General features: G+C 42.8%; 1 protein-coding gene across 1 annotated transcript in view; it reads left to right on the top strand.

Moving 5' to 3' along the window:
- unc5a (unc-5 netrin receptor A) overlaps positions 1-23,107 on the top strand; it is a 712,676-nt gene that overhangs the window by 331,852 nt on the left and 357,717 nt on the right. Inside the window, exon 2 of the mRNA XM_070877285.1 lies at positions 20,626-20,847. Within this exon, the coding sequence (XP_070733386.1) occupies positions 20,626-20,847 (222 nt within the window). The remainder of the gene's footprint in view (positions 1-20,625; positions 20,848-23,107) is intronic.

Below are 23,107 nucleotides of genomic sequence, written 5' to 3' on the forward strand. Positions count from 1 at the left end.
TTTGTACAGTCATATCTTTGTCATTTAATCTCTCCTGTCTATCACATACCTGCCCTTTTGTTCTTTCCTCCCCGCTCCCTTTCCCTGCCACTGCACTTGCTTAAAGCCTGTATCTCTAACTTTTTCCAGTTCTGTTGAAAGGTCATCAGCCTGAAACCTTAACTGTTTCACGCTGCCTGACCTGTGGAGTATTTCCAGCATTTTCTGTTTTTATTTCAGATTTCCAGCATCTGTAGTATTTTGCTTTTGTATTTGTTGTAGAGAGCAATATATCCAAGACTGTCCATAAGAGAGATTGGTGGTGTAGTTGGTAGTGTAGATGGGAGGATAAAATTATAAAGATAGCTTAATTGAGTAGGCAAAACTGTGGCAGATAGATTTCAACACAACTTAAGTGTGAGGTCATCTAGTTTGGACCAAAAAAGGATAGATCCAAGTATTATTTAAATCATGAAAAGCTAGGAACAGTGGAGTTCAAAGAGATTTAGGGGTCCATGCACACAGTTCACTGAAATGGTAGAAGTAACCAAAAAGGCTAATGGTCTTTATAACTTGAGGGTTTGAATATAAAGGGAAAGAAGTTTAGCTACAGCTATACGAAGCCTTGGTTAGACCATATCTGGAATACTGTGCACAGTCTGGGCACCGCACCTTAGAACGTATATATTAGCCTTGGAAGGAGTGCAGTTATGATTCAACAGAACATTGCCATGGCTCCAAGGATTAGATTAAAGAGGAGAGATTACAGAAACTATGCTTGTATTCCCTGTAATATAAAAGGTTAAGGGCTAGATTTGACACTTTTTGTGCAGATCGCCCAAAAATGGGCAGTATTTCCGGAGTGGGCGGTAAAAATGGGTTTTCAAATCGTCGGCTTGTCGCCCATTCTCAAATTCCCTAGTCTCCATTTTTGAAATTGGACATTATCGCGAGAGATATGAAATGGGCGTTATCGTTAAATCTGTCTGACCTGCTGCCGCAAAGTGTCGCCGTCCTTAGCAACGGCATGGCAACACTCGATTCCCGCGATTCAGGAGGTCAATTGTCATCATGACATGCGCAGAAGAGGAGACAGAAAGAGAGGGAGCTCAGAGGGACTGAAAGCGTGTGTGGGTGTGGTGCGTGCTTGTTTGGCTGTTGTGGGAGGCACGAGGGAGATCCACCAGCAGCAAAAATCCTACTAAGCACCAAGAACATAGTTGGCACCAAGTTTTTGTCCAACAAATAACATATAACATGGAAAAAATGGAGGAGGCCCTGGAGCTGATAGCCAGGAAAACTGGTGGCAGAGGGCTCCCAGTGTCCCCGGAGTGCGGCACTGCACCCCAAGGTGTCGCACCCCTGCTGGCCAATCTCCTGGGCATTAGTTTTGGCAAATGTGATCTTTACGACAAAATAAAGTGGGCAGTCGGTATTATTGAATCTCGGCGTTAATTACATGCGGAAACTAACGCTGGCCGATATTATGGCCGTTGGTTTCACCCATTCTGATGATTCCGCCCCAAAAAAGTGGGCGGGCAGTATTATTTTTTCCTGATGTTACCCACATGGGGAAAGTAACGTTCGGCGATAAGTGTCCGAAAAATGTGTGTCAGTTTCCATTTTGTTGCTACATGGGCGATATCTAGGCGTTATACGTCATTTCAGCGTTAAAATGGACGTTAACTGGGCATTATGCATGCAAAAAAAAGTGGAAAATCTAGCCTTAAGGTTTTAGGATTTTTAAAGGAATTGATAGGGTAGATAGGGAGAAATCTTTTCCACTGGTGGGAGAGTCTAGGACAAGGAGCTATAACCTTAATCAGAGCCAGGCCATTCAGGAGAGAAGTTAGAAAACATGTCTTCCTGCAAAGGGTGATAGAAGTGTGGAACTCGCTCCCACAAAAAGCAGTAAATGCTTGCTCAATTAATAATTTTTAATTTGAGATTTTTCTAGACAAGGGTATAAAATGATATGGGTCCAAGGCAGGTGAATGGAGTTAAGATACAGATCAGCCATGATCTCATTGAATGGCAGAACAGGCTCGAAAGGCTGAATGGCCTACTCCTGTTCCTATATTAGCTCTTTCACAGAGCCGGCACAGGTATGATGGGCCAAAATGTTTCCTTTTTTCTGCAAAATTTAGGGGGTATAGATTTTGACTTTTGGGCGACCAACCAGTCGTTTATACCCGTGGCAAAGGGCTGGCTGTGATTTTAAGGCCTTATTTACATCGGGTCAACAAACTGCTGGTTGCATTCCCTTAATGTTCCAACATGTACATGTACACGAGCCATGGAATTATGATGTTCAGTATCAGTGATTGTCTATATGTGTGCATGGATATGATGCAGTTGGTAATGATACTCCCAGTTCTGAAGAGATCGGAGGCATCCACGGGTGTCACTAGTGGAACCAGGGTGACCAAGCAACGGTTTATTTGAGTTGTCTAAGGAGTTGGCCTTTTACATATAAGGTCACAAACCAATTGCTGTAGTCCACGTGGTCACCTAAAGCATAGGGGAGCTTAATATTTGCTGGAATGGATTTTGATGTAAAAAAAATGGCAGAGCAAGCTGGGTGGCCTGGATGCATTTTTCTCATTCTTATGGCATAAAACTCACTCGCCTGCAAATGACCTTGAGTACCTTATGGTATGAGCACTTAATGTATCAAATTCCTCTCTCTACTAATTTAATGGCAGTGTTAACCCATTTAAAATAAACAGGTTAACACTTTCTTTAAAATAGCAGAGGGAGAAATTGGATACAAGAATGAAGCTGTCGTACAGTAATGCCTACAGCAGTTTCCAGTAACTATGACAAGCACATGACATGAGCGGTACTTTCTGTTTTTTTATGACTTCCATAATGAGAAGTTAATTTGTTCACCACTAAACGTTATGTGACTTCTTGATGTCAAGATACAATTTTTGATTTCAAAATGCACATTAGGAGTTGACATCCAAGGTGATCACTGTTACTCTAGTCTGCTTCCGATTCAGTTATTTGTTTTAACAATTTAAAAAATGAAATGTGCAATAATTTAGAATTAAACAAAGTAAGTAGTATGGAAAAGTGGGGAGTTGATGCCAAATAGTCTGAATGATCAGATTACTTGAATTAAGAAACCTTTTAATCAAGATGTAGACCGGGCTCTGATTTTCCTTTAGTCATATAGCATTGATACTATTACATTGATCAATATTAAATTCCATGTTTGACGCACAGAAAAGGGTATTTGTTGAAGAATTACAGCTCCAATGGCATTGCTTAGTTTCTCTGCTCAATGATGTGTAGCCCCAGAAAACAACAAAAGGACACAAATAGAGATACTAGCAGGGGTGCTTTAATCTATTTAATTATTTAACATCTGTACCAGCCCCCTACAGTGATGGCCTTTATAGTTACTCTTTTCTTCCCTCAATCGGCATTGTAACCAAAATGCAAGTACAATAATCCACAACCCATGCAATGATGATGGTTTCTCTACAGGTTGATTACTTCTGCTCCCTGCCAGCAGAATTGGCTTAACTGCAGGTAGTGCTGTTCTCCTTCCTGTCATCACTTTTATGTAAATCCTCCACAGTGGCAGTGGTTACTTCCTGGGATTGTTGTTTCTGTGAATTTACTACCAGGAGAAAAATATGTATTGGCAGTAAATCTACTTGTGGTCCTATCATTTCCAGTCAGTTTTAGTGCTGGCGGTAATAATTACTGACGGAGCCATTACGCCTGATTAATCAAATAATTTAGTGGAGAAACAGGAGGGAAAGTTTCCAGTTCCAATCTACCTCAAATTTCAGTATCTGGACTGTAAAGGGGAGGGGGCTGAAACAGAAAATCTTTCTCCGAATTAATGGCTGTGATCAGGCATTACCATCAAGGAAATGAATGAAAATGGGGAGAGGAAGACTTCAGCTAGCACCCCGCCCCTAAAAATGTCCAATTAAGTTTTGCTTCATGAAATGGCAACTTCATGCCCATTGACCATCCTGCCGAATGTAAATGCTAGTGAGTATGTGGGACTTCGTTCACTGCTGCACTTTGTTTCAGGACCAGCATTTTCCCAAACCCAGGAAAGAACACCACTATAAAGGAGGGGTTGTCACTTTCAGTACAGTGTTCCAGAGCTGGAAGGAGATTGTGGAACCCAAAATTGTAGGATTTTGAAGAGCTGCAAGTATATTACGTATTTATAGGTATTTGATCTTGAAAAGGGGAAATAAAACTTTATTGAAAATAAAACCAGGTGATTCTAGTTTTTCTTATATTCGTTGCTGGGATATGGGAGTCGCTGGCAAGGCCAGCATTTATTGCCCATCCCTAATTGCCCTTGAGAAGGTGGTGGTGAGCCGCCTTCTTGAACCATTGCCTTGAGGTGAAGGTACTCCCACAGTGCTGTGAGGGAGAGAGTTACAGGATTTTGACCCAGTGACAATGAAGGAGGGTCAATATATTTCCAAGTCAGGATGCTGTGTGACTTGGAGGGCAACTTGCAGGTGATGGCATTCCTATGCACCTGCTGCCCTTGTCCTTCCAGGTGGTAGAGATTGCAGGTTTGGGAGGTGCTTTCGATGCATCTTGTAACTGGTACATACTGCAGCCACAGTGCCCCGGTGGTGGAGGGAGTGAATGTTGAAGGTGGTAAATGGGGTGCAAATCAAGCAGACTGCTTTGTCTTGGATGGTGTCGAGCTTCTTGAGTATTCGAGTTGCACTCATCCAGGCAAGTGGAGAGTATTCCATCATACTCCTGACTTGTGCCTTGTAGATGGTGGAAAGGCTTTGGAGAGTCAGGAGGTGAGACAGTCGCTGCAAAATACCCAGCCTCTGACCTTCTTTTGTAGCCACATTACTTATGTGGCTGATCCAGTTAAATTTCAGGATGTTGATGGTGGAGTGTTCGGTGATGGTTATGCAATTCAATATCAAGGGGTGGTGTTTAGACTCTCGCTTGTTGGAGACAGTCATTGCCTGGCACTTTTGTGGCGCGAATGTTATTTTCCACTTATCAACCCAAGCCTGAATGTGGTCCAGGTCTTGCTGCATGCGGGCATTCATTATCTGAGGAGTTATGAATGGAACTGAACACTGCCGTCATCAGTGAATATCCCCACTTCTGCCATTATGATGGAGGGAAGGTCATTGATGAAGCAGCTGAAGATGGTTGGGCTTAGGATACTGCCCTGAGTAACTCTTGCAGCGATGTCCTGGGGCTGGGATGATTGACCTCCAACAACCACAAACATCTTTGTTTGTGCTAGGTAACACTCCAGCCAGTGGAGAGTTTTCCCCCTGATTCTCATTGAGTTCAATTTTATTAGGGCTCCTTGATGCCACACTCAGTCAAATGCTGCCTTGATGTCAAGAGCAGACACTCTCACCTCAGGAATTCAGCTCTTTTGTCCATATTTGGACCAATACTGTAATGAGGTCAGGAACCGAGTGGTCCTGGCTGAACCCGAACTGAGCATCGGTGAGTAAGTTAATGGTGAGTAAGTGCCGCTTGATAGGACTGTGAACCACACCTTCCATCACTTTACTGATGATTGAGAGTAGACTGATGGGAATTGGCCGGATTGGATTTGTCCTGCTTTTTGTGGACATACCTGGCCACTTTGTTGGGTCGATGCCAGTGTTGGAGCTGTACTGGAACAGCTTGGCTAGAGGGACGGCTAGTTCTGGAGTACAAGTCTTCATAGGACAAAAATTAAAAATATTGGAGACATTCAAGAACTATGGAATTTCCACTTGCAATTCCCTTCTTATGCTACAAGAAAGGGGATAATAAGTTTTCAGCAGATGAGTTTTGAGGTCAGTTCAAAACAAAAAAGTGACTCGTGTTATTTTAAGTCCGAGCCTCAATATACTGCCACCAACTGATATCCCATCTATTCCAGGTGGGAAGTCGGTGGGATGCAGCACAAGTTTGCGCAGCCCGGAGGCCACCCACTGAGTAAGTATGTGTGCGGGGTGGCCAGGCTGTCCCGTGGGGGGTCCCCGCAATCGAGATTGGCAGGGGGCGGGGCAGTGGGTGAGATCATGGCAGGGAAGACCAAACATTTCCTTGTGGAGACTGACAAGGACATAAAAAAAAACATTCAAACCTACCATTATGAGCCTCTCCTGGCCCCGCACTGGGTTGGCCTGCTGGGAAACTGTCTATCGTTTTATGCTCAGGCCTCCGAGTAAATACTGCAGTTGGGTCCCGATGATGACTTCGTGACCCGCCATGCTTTTGCTAAGAAGGATCCTGCCAGCTTGGTGCAGTGGTCCTTGCCACCTGCTCAGTGAAACGGGTGAAAACTCTGGCGGGCCAGATCCTAACAGCTCCAGGGGCAAAATTGATTTGGTGGATTTTAGCTGCCTAACTACCTTGTTTCACTAGCTGAGTAGAGTTAAGATCACCCCTAGTGTCTGTGAAGGATGCGTTTTCCACCTGATGTAATGTCTGAGTTATGCCAGCTGTCGGCTCTTGAGTTACAGCCATTTCGACTATGGGTACAGCCCCGTCAATGGCCATAAAAATTACAACTGCTTTAAATTTTTATGCCACAGGATCTTTCCAGGCTGCTTTGGGGAAACATAAACTACATAGGCAGTCTGCAATCCACCACTGCATAAAGCAGGTAACAGATGTCCTTTTGAAGCTCCGTTCAGCTGGGCCTCACAATTCATTTGACTCCCTATGGACCCAGTGAAGCAGAGAGTGTAAATGGTCAAGTTCCCCAGGTTCAGGGCACTATAGATCGGACCCATGTGGCACTAAAGGCACCATATGAGCTTCCATTAAACTAAATCAATAGAAAAGGCTTTCACTCGCTCACTCAGTGTGTGATGCCAGCCACATTATTCTTAATGTGACTGCATGCTATCCAGGAAGCTGTCCACAATATTTTTGTGCTGAAGCAGTAGTTTATCACTTCAGGAATATTCAGCCAGAGGCATGTGTCTGGATGGTTATCTGGTGATTAGGGATACCCTCTACCCTTGATTTATGACCCCATTCTGTCATCTAAGAACAGCAGAGAATAGGCACAATGAAGGAATTGATGCTGCAAGAATCCTAGTTGCTATTTGTGAAGGATTGATTCTTTCCTCTGCAGAGAAGGAAGAGAAGGTGCAAGAAGGACAGGAGCAGGACGTGTTGCAAATGTGCAGGAAGAGGTGCCACTGACTGCCATTTCCACCTTCCATAATGCCTGCACCACTACCTTGTTAGGCTTCCAGTGCTCCGTGCCTCAGAACTAATCACTGCTTAACCTTATTTCTGCAAGAAGAACCTCCACAGCAAATTTTGGGGTTCTTGCCACTGCTGATACACCAGAAATACATCAGACATCGTTGCAATTTGATGAGAGCTGCCAGGATTTCCAAAGTTGCCTGCTCCTTTGAACAGCTACAGCAATTTATACACTGCAGATACATTGCATTTCCCTCCCTCTCAGAGGTGGGCAGCCATTTAGGAGCAGGAATGCTGCTCTCAGCCTGCCCTGAATAGCAAATTAACTTCAGCCCAGGAAAGTGGCTCGGGTTACCACAGGGTCACACCAACTGCTGGAATTCCAGCACCACTGCACATCCAGCGGGGAAAACCACCATTGGAGAAATATTCAGGCCTAAAAGATTTCTCATATTGTCTATTAATTTATGTTAAGGTTTCCATCCAAATATAAAACTAAAATGCTCAAGCCGGATATGCCTGGTGGTAGAGAGCTCAATTTGTAAATGCATAATTGTGATCATAGTAATAACCATCATAGAAACATAGATATAGAAACATAGAAAATAGGTGCAGGAGCAGGCCATTCAGCCCTTCTAGCCTGCACCGCCATTCAATGAGTTCATGGCTGAACATGAAACTTCAGTACCCCCTTCCTGCTTTCTCGCCAAAACCCTTGATCCCCCGAGTAGTAAGGACTTCATCTAACTCCCTTTTGAATATATTTAGTGAATTGGCCTCAACTACTTTCTGTGGTAGAGAATTCCACAGGTTCACCACTCTCTGGGTGAAGAAGTTTCTCCTCATCTCGGTCCTAAATGGCTTACCCCTTATCCTCAGACTGTGACCCCTGGTTCTGGACTTCCCCAACATTGGGAACATTCTTCCTGCATCTAACCTGTCTAAACCCGTCAGAATTTTAAACGTTTCTATGAGGTCCCCTCTCATTCTTCTGAACTCCAGTGAATACAAGCCCAGTTGATCCAATCTTTCTTGATAGGTCAGTCCCGCCATCCCGGGAATCAGTCTGGTGAACCTTCGCTGCACTCCCTCAATAGCAAGAATGTCCTTCCTCAAGTTAGGAGACCAAAACTGTACACAATACTCCAGGTGTGGCCTCACCAAGGCCCTGTACAACTGTAGCAACACCTCCCTGCCCCTGCATTCAAATCCCCTCGCTATGAAGGCCAACATGCCATTTGCTTTCTTAACCGCCTGCTGTACCTGCATGCTAACCTTCAATGACTGATGTACCATGACACCCAGGTCTCGTTGCACCTTCCCTTTTCCTAATCTGTCACCATTCAGGTAATAGTCTGTCTCTCTGTTTTTACCACCAAAGTGGATAACCTCACATTTATCCACATTATACTTCATCTGCCATGCATTTGCCCACTCACCTAACCTATCCAAGTCACTCTGCAGCCTAATAGCATCCTCCTCGCAGCTCACACTGCCACCCAACTTAGTATCATCCGCAAATTTGGAGATACTGCATTTAATCCCCTCGTCTAAATCATTAATGTACAATGTAAACAGCTGGGGCCCCAGCACAGAACCTTGCGGCACTCCACTAGTCACTGCCTGCCATTCTGAAAAGTACCCGTTTACTCCTACTCTTTGCTTCCTGTCTGACAACCAGTTCTCAATCCACGTCAGCACACTACCCCCAATCCCATGTGCTTTAACTTTGCACATTAATCTCTTGTGTGGGACCTTGTCGAAAGCCTTCTGAAAGTCCAAATATACCACATCAACTGGTTCTCCTTTGTCCACTTTACTGGAAACATCCTCAAAAAATTCCAGAAGATTTGTCAAGCATGATTTCCCTTTCACAAATCCATGCTGACTTGGACCTATCATGTCACCATTTTCCAGATGCACTGCTATGACATCCTTAATAATTGATTCCATCATTTTACCCACTACTGAGGTCAGGCTGACCGGTCTATAATTCCCTGTTTTCTCTCTCCCTCCTTTTTTAAAAAGTGGAGTTACATTGGCTACCCTCCATTCCATAGGAACTGATCCAGAGTCAATGGAATGTTGGAAAATGACTGTCAATGCATCCGCTATTTCCAAGGCCACCTCCTTAAGTACTCTAGGATGCAGTCCATCAGGCCCTGGGGATTTATCGGCCTTCAATCCCATCAATTTCCCCAACACAATTTCCCGACTAATAAAGATTTCCCTCAGTTCCCCCTCCTTACTAGACCCTCTGACCCCTTTTATATCCGGAAGGTTGTTTGTATCCTCCTTAGTGAATACCAAACCAAAGTACTTGTTCAATTGGTCTGCCATTTCTTTGTTCCCCATTATGACTTCCCCTGATTCTGACTGCAGGGGACCTACGTTTGTCTTCACCAACCTTTTTCTCTTTACATACCTATAGAAACTTTTGCAATCCGCCTTAATGTTCCCTGCAAGCTTCTTCTCGTACTCCATTTTCCCTGCCCTAATCAAACCCTTTTTCAACTGACCTAGCCTCGGCAGCTTTTTGGGGGAGAGTTCCAGATTTCCACGACCCTTTTGTATGAAGAAGTGCTTTCAAAACATCACCCATGAACAGTCTAGCTCTAATTTTAAGGTTCTGTGCACTACCTCACCAGAGAAAATAGTTTCTCTATATCTACCCTGTCAACCCCTTTGATCATCTTAAACACCTCAATTAGATTACCCCTTAATCTTCACTATTCAAGGAAATACAAGACTAGTCCATGCAACCTGTCCTCATAATTTAACCGTTTTAGGCCCATGAAAGATTTAAAGGCATAATCTGATGCCTCATTTCAGGAATCATGTTTATTATTACCAAGGGTAATTCCAAGGTCAGTTTATGAAACAAAGCAATGTTAAAGCTAAAGTTGTAGTTTGTGATATTTTCCAATACTTTGCTTTTGTTCACACCTAGATTGCAATTTCCGTATGATGTAATTGAATGGCAGAACAGGCTTGAGGGGCTGAATGGCCTGCTCTTGTTCCTATGCTCCTATTGCTGACATGGTGCTGCATGCTTAACTTATAAGATGATGATGAGTATGATCACAATTATGCATTTACAAATTGAGCTCTCTACCACCAGGCATATTCGGCTTGAGCATTTTAAGTTTTATATTTGGATGGAAACCTTATGAATTGAAACTTGTGTCTTTATTCACTGCCATGTATCGATTAATGTAGCCCATGTTTAAATTGTTGGAAAATATGTGAAATATCCACCATGTTACCCTGTTACCTCAGAAGGGAGATAAATACCATACCACTGGACCGCTGTGTACAAGCTAAACCTACTGTTTTTTTATACCAAAAAATAATATACAGGATCAGAAAGGTAGGAAAGAAACCATTCAATTTAAACCTTTTTCACACCAGAAAATTAACTTTATCTTAATCAATTTGCAGACGAAATCCACTTGGTCTTTTCTGTGGACTATCTGCTGCCTTCCATTTTAAAAATGAGTGAAGATGAAGTCATCTCTATTTTGGCCATAGATATTTTAAAAAATATATAAATTCCTGTGATTATCACCGATGGTTAAATTATTCTACATGTGTTTTCTATTGGTCAATTTACTTTTTTTCGCTAAATGTTGTCTGAGAACTGTGCTTTGTCTTCCCAGTTACCTGTTGTCACTGAAAGAATGAAAATGCATGTTCCATAACCCCAGCATAAGTTCCAGGATGCACCTACCTGGAACATCTGCAGCCAACCCTTGTCAGGTGGAACATTAAGAGCGCATCTCAGACATCCACGACATCAGGGGGGGCAGGATAAGTGATGCTGTCCCAGGGCCACCCAATTTAAAGGTATTTTTTTTCCATGGGCCATCAGCCCCTTTTACCAGGTCCGATGAAGCCTCAAAGATTGTGGCCATGTTTTGGAGTTCCAGTCCAAGATGCAGGCCTTGAGCCCATGGAAGGCTCTACCTGTACTTACCAAGAGGCCGGTACACCTCCTTTTATCCCATGTACCCGCCACCTAGTAAATTCTAGGCTGGGGCTGAGAAAAATCCTAGCCTGGGTGTCCCCTCCTCGGGCCATAACCTCTCTGACACAAGAATCCATATTTGTAGTGGAGAGTGTGAGGGCAAAAATCCTGCCCTAGATAGGTCCCCCGGGAAACTTGAGACTGAGACCTGGCATATCCGAGTCCCAGTCTTACTGGCCTTCCACTGCACACCCGCCCAACTTATGGCAGCAGTGTGCTGGATGACCTACAGAAATTTTGGGCCCAAATGTCAGTGTGGATTATTGTGATTTAGCAGTTGAACGAATCAGAGCTCAAGTTCTCTGCAGTGTTCAGTTTTGAGGTTTGCAGTCAGATCCTAATTCTGGCTGTACTAGTCAATATGTGCCTGCTGGCGTACTAAAATAGCTTTAGACCCCTATGTATATCATCGGACTCCAATTTGCATTGAGTAATGAAGCTCCCATCTGTTTCAGACAGGATGCTTAATTCCTGGTCTGCTCCAAAATCACAGCAGGCTGGATGTCAGTAGGAATGGGATGATAAGTACTGCTTAGTGATATGATCTTCCTAGTCCTACACCTGCCAAAAATGGGGTGATGAGATCAAAATCATTCCTGATACTTGATTTGCTGTAAGTTTCATAACACCTTTGATCTGTTGAAATTTTTTATAAAGGAAAGCAAAATTTAAATTTGCAATTTCATACTATAATGGTGAAACTTCATATTACTGTCGCCACCTCTTACGCTGTCCATGCTTATCACAGACAGCCACCTTTATCAGACAAATGGTGTTCACCATTTGTCATTGCCATAGGAGTCAATTTTAAAGGCGCCGCTTAAAATGTAATAAGCGCACAATTCAGTATTTACCGATTTAAAAGCTCCGCAAATTTCAGGCAATGTCAAGTCTTCAATCAGCTGTTCACATTGTTAACAACAACGGGATTCAGTCAAAAAGTGATGACTTCAGGCAGCTTAATTCAAATCGTTTCGCTGTTAGCATGAACATGCCCACTTTATGTGGTGAGGACTGCATTCCAATGAAAGTTTATGCATTTCGTGAGAATTTTTTACAAATTACTAATGTCATAATTTGAACTCACGCCTTCTGAATTGCTAGTCCAGTACCATAACCACAAGGCTAATATACCCATTGCATAAATGTTGGGCAGTACACCAGGAGAATTCTCAAGCTCTATTTTCGAATAATGTCATGGGATCATTTACATCCACTTGAGCAGCCAGACAAGACCTTGGTTTAACATCTCAACTGAAAGACAGTGCAACACTTGTTTAGTACTGTACAGCAGGAACAGCCTAGAGTGTGGGTTCAAGTCTCTCGAGTGGGGTGTGAAAATCTACTGGAGAAGAGATGAGAGTGCTGTAATTGAGCCAAGGTTGGCAAGTAGAAGGTTTTTAGATTAGAAAAAAGCAGTATGAAACCAAAGATAATTTTTACACTTTGGCAGGAGCTTGAACATTCTGAGTTTTTAATTGCTGAATTGAAGCCCCTTGAAATAGAAAGCATTGTGAAGGGTGACATGTGAAAGTGTTCCTTTAAGCAGGTGAAGAGAGTACCCAGGTGTGCAAGGAAGAAATGGAAGAAGTGTGCAGTGTGTTTAATTGAACATCCTGCTGAGGATTTGGAACTTTTTGCTTCACTATTCTGCAGTCAGGGGTGAGGGAGTTGGCACACAATGGCAATGTCACTTCCATAACAACATAAGAAATAGGAGCAGGAGTAGGCCACCTGGCCCCTCGAGCCTGCTCCGCCATTTAATAAGAACATGGCTGAACTGATCATGGACTCAGTTCCACTTCTCTGCCCGCTCCCTATAACTCTTTATTCCCTTATCGCTCAAAAATTTGTCTATCTCCGCCTTAGATATATTCAATGACCCAATCTCCATAGCTCTCTGGGGCAGAGAATTCCATAGATTTACAACCTTCTGAGAGAAGAAATTTCTCCTCATCTCAGTTTTAAATGTGCGGCCCCTTATTCTGAGACTGTGTCCCCTAGTTTTAGTTTCCCCAATGAATGGAAATATCCTCTCTGCATCCACCTTGTCTAGCCCGCTCATTATCTTATATGTTTCGATATGAACCTCTCCTTCTTCTGAACTCCAATGAGTATAGAGCCAACTACTCAACCTATCTTCATAAGTCAACCCCCTCATCTCTGGAATCAACCTATTGAACCTTCTCTGAACAGCTTCCAATACAAGTATATCCTTCCTTAGATACGGAGACCAAAACTATACTCCCAAGTGTGGCCTCGCCAATACCCTGTACAGTTGTAGCAAGACTTCTCTGCATATATACTCCATCCCCCTTGCAATAAAGGCCAACATTCCATTTGCCTTCCTGATTACTTGCTGCACCTGCATACTAATTTTTTGTGTTTCATGCGCAAGGAGGGACTGGAGTGCATCATCACGCCCGGCAACCAAATTTTAATTTGATTTTACGTTTTAAAGTTTAATTTGTTTTCATTGCCGGTGCTTTTAGTGTCCCCCTCCCCTTTTATAGGGGGCACTGGAAAAAAGGAAAATTTGATTTTAGTGCCCAAAACAAAAAAACCAAAAAAAAAGGGCCTTGTAAATGTCTGCTGTGTCACCCAGGCGGGTGGCACCGTTTTAATGTTTTATGTTTTCGCAGGTAAACTCAAAAGAGTTTCATGCGCAAGGACACCCAGGTCCCTCTGTACTGCAGCACTTTGCAATTTTTCTCCATTTAAATTATAATTTGCTTTACTATTTTTTCTGCCCTAGCGGATAACCTCACATTTTCCCACATTATACTCCATCTGCCACTTAGCCTGTTTATATCCCTTTGCAGATTTTTTGTGTCCTCACAATTTGCTTTCCCACCCATCTTTGTATCATCAGCAAACTTGGCAACGTTACACTCAGTCCCTACATCCAAGTCATTAATATAGATTATAAATAGTTGAGGCCCCAGCACCGATTCCTGCGGCATCCCACTAGTTATTGTTCGCCAACCAGAAAATGACCCTTATCCCAACTCTCTGTTTTCTGTTCTTTAGCCAATCCTCTATCCATGCTAATATATTACCCCCAACCCCATGAACTTTAATCTTGTGCAGTCACCTTTTATGTGGCACCTTATCGAATGCTTTCTGGAAATCCAAATACACCACATCCGCTGGATCCCCCTTATCCACCCTGCTCGTTACATCCTCAAAGAACTCCAGCAAATTTGTCAAATATGATTTCCCTTTCATAAAACCATGCTGACTCTGCTTAATTGAATTATACTTTTCCAAATGTCCTGCTACAGCTTCCTTAATAATGGATTGCAGCATTTTCCCAATGACAGGTGTTAGGCTAACTGGTCTATAGTTTCCTGCTTTTTGTCTGCCTCCATTTTTAAATAGGGACATTACTTTTACGAATTTCAAATCCGCTGGGACCACCCCAGAATCCCTCTTGGTAGTGTGAGTGATATTTCTAGCTAGCATGGGGGCAAGAGTCTGTTTGTCCTGCCTTCAGTGCCTTCCAGAAGGGCTGGGAGGTCTGAATGAGTTAAGTTATGAGTTCTCGGGTACAGTAGCATAGTGGTTACGTTACTGGACTAGTAATCCAGAGGCCTGGACTAATGATCCAGAGGACATGAATTCAAATCCCACACTGGGAATTTAAATTCAATTAAATAAATCTGGAATAGAAAGATATTAACAATAATGGTGACCACTAAACTACCGGATTGTTATAAAAACACATCAATCCACTAATGTCCTTTAGGGAAAGAAAACTGCCATTCTAGTCTGGTCTATATGTGACTCCGGACCCATAGCAATGTGGTAGACTCTTAACTGCCCTCTGCAATGGTGGCTCACTGCCACCTTCTCAAGGGCAATTGGGGATGGGCAATAAATGCAGCCTTGCCAGCGCCTCCCACATCCCATGACTGAATTTTTAAAAAGCTTGGTGCCTTGCCCTGCTGCCCTCTGGTCCAGATGGTCCAGATGGGCATTGACTGTTCATAATTCTATAGAAGTATAATAAAATTATTGCAAAGACATGCAGTGCAGTGTGTAATGAAAGAGCAAATCACTGTTCCTCTCTTAGCTTCTTGTGCCCCAGTCTGCTGTTGAAGTGCAGGCTGAACTATGTTCTTAAAGGCTGTACAGGAATTGCTGGTAATTCAGCTGCCTAAAGCAGTCTTACACAGGTTTTTCACTACAGCCCACCTCACGCACTGTGTTGGGTGGGCAGTGTAATCCCCAGCCCACCTCACTCACTGTGTTGGGTGGGTAGTGTAATCTCCAGCCTGCAATCACGCACTGTGTTGGGTGGGCTGTGTAATCTCCAGCCTGCAATCACTCACTGTGTTGGGTGGGCTGTGTAATCTCCAGCCTGCACTCACTCACTGTGTTGGGTGGGTAGTGTAATCTCCAGCCTGCACTCACTCTGTGTTGGGTGGGTAGTGTAATCTCCAGCCTGCACTCACTCTGTGTTGGGTGGGTAATTTAATCTCCAGCCTGCACTCACTCTGTGTTGGGTGGGTAGTGTAATCTCCAGCCTGCACTCACTCTGTGTTGGGTGGGTAATTTAATCTCCAGCCCACACTCACTCTCTGTGTTGGGTGGGTAGTGTAATCTCCAACCTGCTCTCACTCACTGTGTTGGGTGGGTAATTTAATCTCCAGCCCACACTCACTCTCTGTGTTGGGTGGGTAGTGTAATCTCCAGCTATTACAGGGAAAGGGCGGGGGAGTAGGACTAGCTGAAGTGCTCTTGCAGAGAGCCGGCACGGGCTAAACGGGCCGAATGACCTCCTTCCGTGCTGTAACCATTCTATGATTCTATGATAATGGGAATGTAAATGAGCAGACCCAGGAAAGCCATGTGTAATTCCCTCGACTGTTAACCGGCAGGAATATTTTGAAAGGGGCAACAGCAGTGAAAATCACTGAGGAAATCCTCGGTCCAACTATAATACAGTTTGTACAATGAATACAATTTTGTAAGCTGTTGTTCATCAGTTCACTGTAAACCACTGTGATTGTCTCATGTGAAATTTATTTTTAATCACTATGAGTATCTTTGATTAAGTAGCAAAAGTTTCAATTATTGTTTCTTGTAATGTAATATAAACATTCTACTCAGGAAACATTAAAAAATATTATGTTCAGTGAAACACACCTAATTTATTTTCCATGCTGTTGCATGCCAAATATAATCACACTGGCTTCTTGATGTGACGGAAAGTGATATATATCTCCCATCAGTCTCAGAACATTTATTTTTCATTAACAGTTAAATGCATACATGAAACATATTTGAAAGGGTTCAGTGAGTTCCTTTTCTGGACTTGTATCTTACATTGATGAATTGATGCAATCAATGTGTCACAAATTGATGGTAGAAACCTGTAGACTGATGTTATGGTATGTTGCAATAATCCAACAGAGCAATACAAAACCTACCAGTATGCAATGCAACTAAGTATATTTCTGTACATTTTGCTCAACTGTATAAAAGCTAACAAAAATATAGCAGTGAATTAGTTTGTTTTTACTTGGTCATTTTTAACTTCAGTTGTTCTCCCATCGCTTCCCATGTGTGGAGAATCAAGGGGCTAATGAGATTGAGGAACTTAAAGTAATTAACATCAGTCAAGGAAAAATACTTGGAAAGTCTAAAAGTCGTGCACGCCAACCCCTTTGCGCCCCTCGGGAAATTGCCCCGCGGTACGTGAGGTCGCCGTGAGGCATTGCCACTGACAGCTTCCCAGTGCAAGAAGTTATGTCAACCTGGTCGCCCTTAAATGGGAGGTGGTAGCCATCTTTTTTCAATCGGCCCGACGATGACGGCCGCTGGTGTGGCCGGGCCGCTAACATGCACCCCCTCTTGGGTGCCAGGCCGCTGGCCCAGCCTACACCCTCCATGGTGGCCCAGTGGGAACCTTAATGAGGCTGCAGTGTTCGCAGCGGCCATCCCCTTTAAAAGAAGCGCGTACGAACGCCAGGGGAATGCTCTGTTAGCACAGGCAACATTATTTTTAAATTAGAGAGCTCAATCCGTGATGGGGCTAGTTCTTACTGAGCCGGCGTGAAAAATATCACTTTTAGCGAAATGACCACCCCAAACCCAGCACGGGGCAATTTCAGCACCAATATTTTTAAATGCTGAGAAACTATTTAATGTTGGTGTTCAGAGAGATTTAAGTGCCCTCATACAGGAAACCAAGAGAGTTAGCATATAGGTACAGCAAGCAATTAAGAAGGCAAATGCATGTTGGCCTTTATTGGAGTGGGTTGGAGTACAAGAGTAAGGAAGTCTTGCTACAATTGTACAGGGCTTTGGTGAGACCACACCTGGAGTATTATGTACAGTTTTGGTCTCCTTTTCTGAGGAAGGATATACTTGCCTTAGAGGTGGTGCAATGAAGGTTTATGAGATTGATTCCTGGGATGAGAGGATTTTCATATGAGGAAACATTGAGTAGATTGGGCCTATACTCTCTGGAGTTTAGAAGAATGAGAGGTGATCTCATTAAAACATATAAAATTCTGAGGAGGATTGACAGGGCAGATGCTGAGAGATTGTTTCCCCTGACTAGAGAGTCTAATACTAGGGGGCATTGTCTCAGGATAAGGGGTCGGCTATTTAAGACTGAAATGCGGAGGAACCTCTTCACTCAGAAGGTTGTGAATCTTTGGAATTCTCTACCGCAAAGGGCTGTGGATACTGAATTGTTGAGTACATTCAAAGCTGAGATAGATAGTGTTATGTAATGATGTGTGTATCGTCCCAGTACCTTAAATGTAATTTAAGTACTATGCCACACCACAGAGGGCGTTGCGGTGGGAAACCCTGGTAGTACCTGTAACAAGGATTATATAAGGCTGACCACCACACCTGGGAGGCACTCTGGAGCTGAACAATAAAGGACGAAGGTCACAGCAGTTAGACTTACACCAGACCGTGTGGAGTCAGTGATTTGTGTGCTACATACACCACAGATAGATTTGTGGACTCTAAGTGAATCATGGGATGTGGGAATCGGGTGGGAAAGTAGAGTTGAGGTTGAAAATCTTATTGAATGGCAGAGCAGGTTTGAGGGGCCATATGGTCTACTACTGCTCCTAATTCTTATGTTCTTGCGTACTCTGAGCTCATCAGGCCCATGAGACTCACCCCCTACTTTCTCAACCCCATTTCCAATAAACTTCTGGACAAAAATTCCCATCCTAACCCTCATGCTAGCTGCCATTGTAAATTGTTTCCTCTCTTTAGGAACCATCCCGGCCCCTTTAAAACTGCCATCATGACCCCTCTCCATAAAAAAAACACCCTCCCTCCTCTTTCCCCCCTTCTCCAACTTTCTTTTTCTCCCCAGTGTCCTTGAACGTGTTGTCATTTCCCAGATCTGTGTCCATCTGCTGCACTTCCCCTGTTTGAAGCCCTCCAATCAGGTTTCCACCTACAGAACCAAAATTACCCTAACTAAAGTTATGAACAACATTCTCTGTAACTGTGATGATGGTGCATTATTTCTCCTTGTCTTCCTTAACTTCACTGCAGCATTGAGAAAGTTTACCACACAATTATCTTGCAATGCCTCTCCTCCATTAGTCCAACTTAGTTCGCTTAGTTCCAGGCTTACCTATCCAATTGAAGCCAGAGCACCTCTACACATAACTTCTCTTCCTTGCACTTTCACCTTGAGAATCTTCCAAGGACCCATCTTTGGCCTTCTCCTCTACCTCACCTACATGCTCCCTCTTGACAATATCAACAACCAGTTCTTCCTGTTCACCATCTTTCTGGAGCCCTCCCTGCCTCTGTGCTGTAAGACTACTTGTCCAACATGCATCTTGAATCAGCAGCAATTTCATCCAGCTAAAATTTGTACGGTCTGAAGCAATCATCTTGGACTTCAGCCACACATGCCATTCATTCGCTACTGACGCCCTGCCAGGCCATTCTGTCGGAAAAGGTCTGTGGCCTCAAGCTCAGCTTTTTACCCTACATCCTCTCCACCACAGAGCCAGTATGTCCACCTCCGTCAGATTGACCACGTCTGCTGCTACCCTCAGCTCAAATACACTGAAATCCTGATCCGCTCTCCAGGCTCAATTGCCAAGCTAATTATGGCTTGTATTGAGAGAATTTTATTGATTGTCATTAATTAATTCCTACAATATGTTGTTGTAACCCTGAGAATAAACATATTTCTCATACTTTAAATTATAAATTTCAAATGCAAAGTTTCTTCAAAAATATAAAAATTGCACCTTAAAGTTCCTTCATTTGTTAGTATTTCTGACTGGATAGTACAGATTTAATATGGATTTGCATTTTTAAGAGTGACTGGTCACTTATGGATTGGAACTGGATTTTCTGGAGCTGAATAGAACTGTTTTCAGCTTTCCAGTTCTGTCAAAGTTTTAAGAAATATCTATAGTGCATTCTGGTACAATTTTATTTGGAGTTTTCAAGCCAAATATTGGTTAAATGTTTCCTGGAAGTAAATAAATTGACTTTTTTCACGACAGTTTCCCTCTTTGAAACAATTGAATTGAGTGGCAATAAAGAATTATTCCAGCAGTTTTTCAGTAACGCGAGATGAGGATTCAATTAAACCATTTTACCTTGAAATTAGCTCTTTTAATATAGCATATTCATATGAAATGCCTTTGCTAGTTTAATGGAGGTGTTCATCCATTAAAAATCAGTCTTCATACACTAACATTCAAGAGTATAATTTTAAGGGATCTTTATTACAAGGAATTACACTGACTGGTTCTTTTGGTTTATCCAGAACTAAATCAAATAAGTTACAGCTTTGTGTACTATAAATGTAACAAAATAATTGCATGATGTACATTAATCAAATTGATCACATTCTAGTCATATGTTGTGTGACTTATATTACAATAGCTAAGTCTATAAATCACTATTATATTTTAATCATCAACACCATTGCATGATGAAAATGGCTGCTCTGTCTTGATCACTGTCATTTTTGCCTAACCCTACTTTTGCAGATTATGATATTAATTAACAGATACAGATAATAAGTTCTCGATTTAAAACGATGTGGTTGACTTCTATTGCTGATTTTTAAATGGCCATAGTGAGAAAAGAGAAACAACAAATCATCTCCTTAAAAAAAACCTAGTGTCTGTTAAAATGATCATAAAGCTGTCAAATTGTCATAAATCACTGGTCCTCTGATGATCTTTAGCAAAGGAACCCTGTCATCCTTACCCGGTCTGGCCTATATATGACTCCAGTCCCACAGCAACGTGGTTGACTCTTAACTTCCTTGTGAAGTGGCCTAGAAAGCAATCCCACCATTGCCTTCTCTGGGCAAATAGGGATGAGGAATAAATGCTGGTAACATCCACATTTCAAGAACGATTTTTTTTTTTAAACAGAAAAAATTACAATTCTTAACACTATGCATTTTTCTTCAGATGCAGAATACAGTGAGACACAGTCTGAAACCATTCCAGTGGCTTCTTCAGAATCCTTGCCTCATTTTCTGGTTGAACCAGAGGATGTGTACATTGTAAAAAACAAACCTGTCACCTTGGTCTGCAAAGCAACACCAGCCACACAGATATATTTCAAATGCAATGGTGAATGGGTGCATCAGATGAATCATGTAACGGAAGAGACCATAGATAAAGTCACAGGTAGGTCTGCACTTATTTCATCAATTGTGAAAGTGAAATTAGAATTAGAGGTGTGCTAGATGAATAATTGTTTAATTAATATTGTTTTACCTGGAATACAAAGACCTCAGTTTTAATTAACCATGGACTGGTGGAAGCGGGGCCCGGTGGGTGGGTGGGGGAGGGGTGGGTGGGTGGGGGTTGGATTGAAGAGTTAAAATACGGAAGTGACTTACCCTCCCACCCTGGGATCCCGCTGCTGCCGAAAGGCGGTGGGGTCCTGTTTTAAATATTCAGATTGGGACCCGACTGCAATTTTATCTTGATGTCTGAGTGGGCAAGCAGTGTTGTCTTCACCACCAGGCCAAATCTGCCAGGAATTGCATCGCAGGCCAGTAGAGGCTCAATGAGGTAGGTTTTAACAAAACATTTTATTTAGGTTTCCTTATAAGGCAGGAGGTGCAGGAGTGCTCCTTCACACTCCACAGGAAACCTTAGGCCTCCCCTTTCCCCTCAACAAGTTCCTTCTCTGTACCTCCCCCAAAAGGCTAGTGTGAATGATGATTTGCTGCACTTCATCTTTCAATCACTCGTGTTGATGGTTTGTCTGTCAGTATTGATGATGACTGCCCATAATCCATCTCCAATTAGTACAGATTGTGGGTTCTTGTATGAATGTAATCCTGAATTTTCACAAGAAATGTTTTCCTACACACAGCACATCGGATTGACTTGAGAGCTGATCTTTCCTTGATTTCCTTTGGGCTCACTTCTCTTTGTCTAGCTGGCTACAACTTGTTTTCAAGCTACACGTGTCATTGTAAATCATCTTGAGTCATTTTTCGCTGTCATGAGCTTCATGCTGTCATTTGTCAGTTGAGATGCCTTTTTTTTTAGCTTGGTCTTTAAGCAATCCTTATATCTTTTGAACTGACCACCATCAGCGGATAGTCAAGGGACTATAGGGGTGAGGAACTTAACACAATCACAATCACTAAGGAGGTGGTACTCAGTAAGATAATGGGACGAAAGGCAGGTAAATCCCCTGCACCTGATGGCTTGCATCCTATGGTCTTAAGAGAAGTAGCAGCAGGGATTGTGGATGCATTGGTTGTAATTTACCAAAATTCCCTGGATTCTCGGGAGGTCCCAGCAGATTGGAAAACTGCAAATGTAATGCCCTTATTTAAAAAAGGAAGCAGACAAAAAGCAGGAAATTATAGACCAGTTAGACTAACATCTGTGGTTGGGAAGATGTTGGAGTCCATTATTAAAGAAGCATTTGGAAAAGCAAATTTCGATCAGGCAGAGTCAGCATGGATTTATGAAGGGGAAGTCATGTTTGACAGATTTGCTAGAATTCTTTGAGGATGTGACAAACAGTGTGGATAAAGGGGAACCAGTGGATGTGGTGTATTTGGATTTCCAGAAGGCATTTGACAAGGTGCCACATTAAAGGTTACTGCACCGATAAAAGTTCACGGGGTTGGGGATAATATATTAGCATGAATAGAGGATTGGCTAACGAACAGAAAACAGAGAGTCGGGATAAATGGTTCATTCTTGGGTTGGCAATCAGTAACCAGTGGTGTGCCACGGAATCAGTGCTTGGACCCCAACTATTTACAATCTATATTAACGACTTGGAGGAAGGGACGGAGTGTAACGTAGCCAAGTTTGCTGATGATACAAAGATGAGAGGAAAAACAATGTGTGAGGAGGACACAAAAAATCTGCAAAAGGACATAGACAGGCTAAGCGAGGGGACAACAATTTGGCAGATGGAAAGTGTGAGGTCATGCATTTTGGCAGAAAATAATCAAAGAGAGAAATTATTATTTAAATGGAGAAAGATTGCAAAGTGCTGCAGTACAGCGTGACCTGGGGGTACTTGTGCATGAAACACAAAAGGATAGTATGCAGGTACAGCAAGTGATCAGGAAGGCCAATGGAATCTTGGCCTTTATTGCAAAGGGGATGGAGTATAAAAGCAGGGAAGTCTTGTTACATTTGTACAGGGTATTGGTGAGGCCACACCTGGGATACTGTGTGCAGTTTTGCTTTCCATATTTACGAAAGTATATACTTGCTTTGGAAGCAGTTCAGAGAATATTCACAAGGTTGATTCCGGAGATGAGGGGGTTGACTTATGAGGAAAGGCTGAGTAGGTTGGGCCTCTACTCACTGGAATTCAGAAGAATGAGAGGTGATCTTATCAAAATGTATAAGATTATGAGGGGGCTTGACAAGGTGGATGCAGAGAGGATGTTTCCACTGATAG

Source organism: Pristiophorus japonicus, chromosome 4 (assembly GCF_044704955.1).
Source record: "Pristiophorus japonicus isolate sPriJap1 chromosome 4, sPriJap1.hap1, whole genome shotgun sequence".
NCBI lineage: Eukaryota > Metazoa > Chordata > Chondrichthyes > Pristiophoridae > Pristiophorus > Pristiophorus japonicus.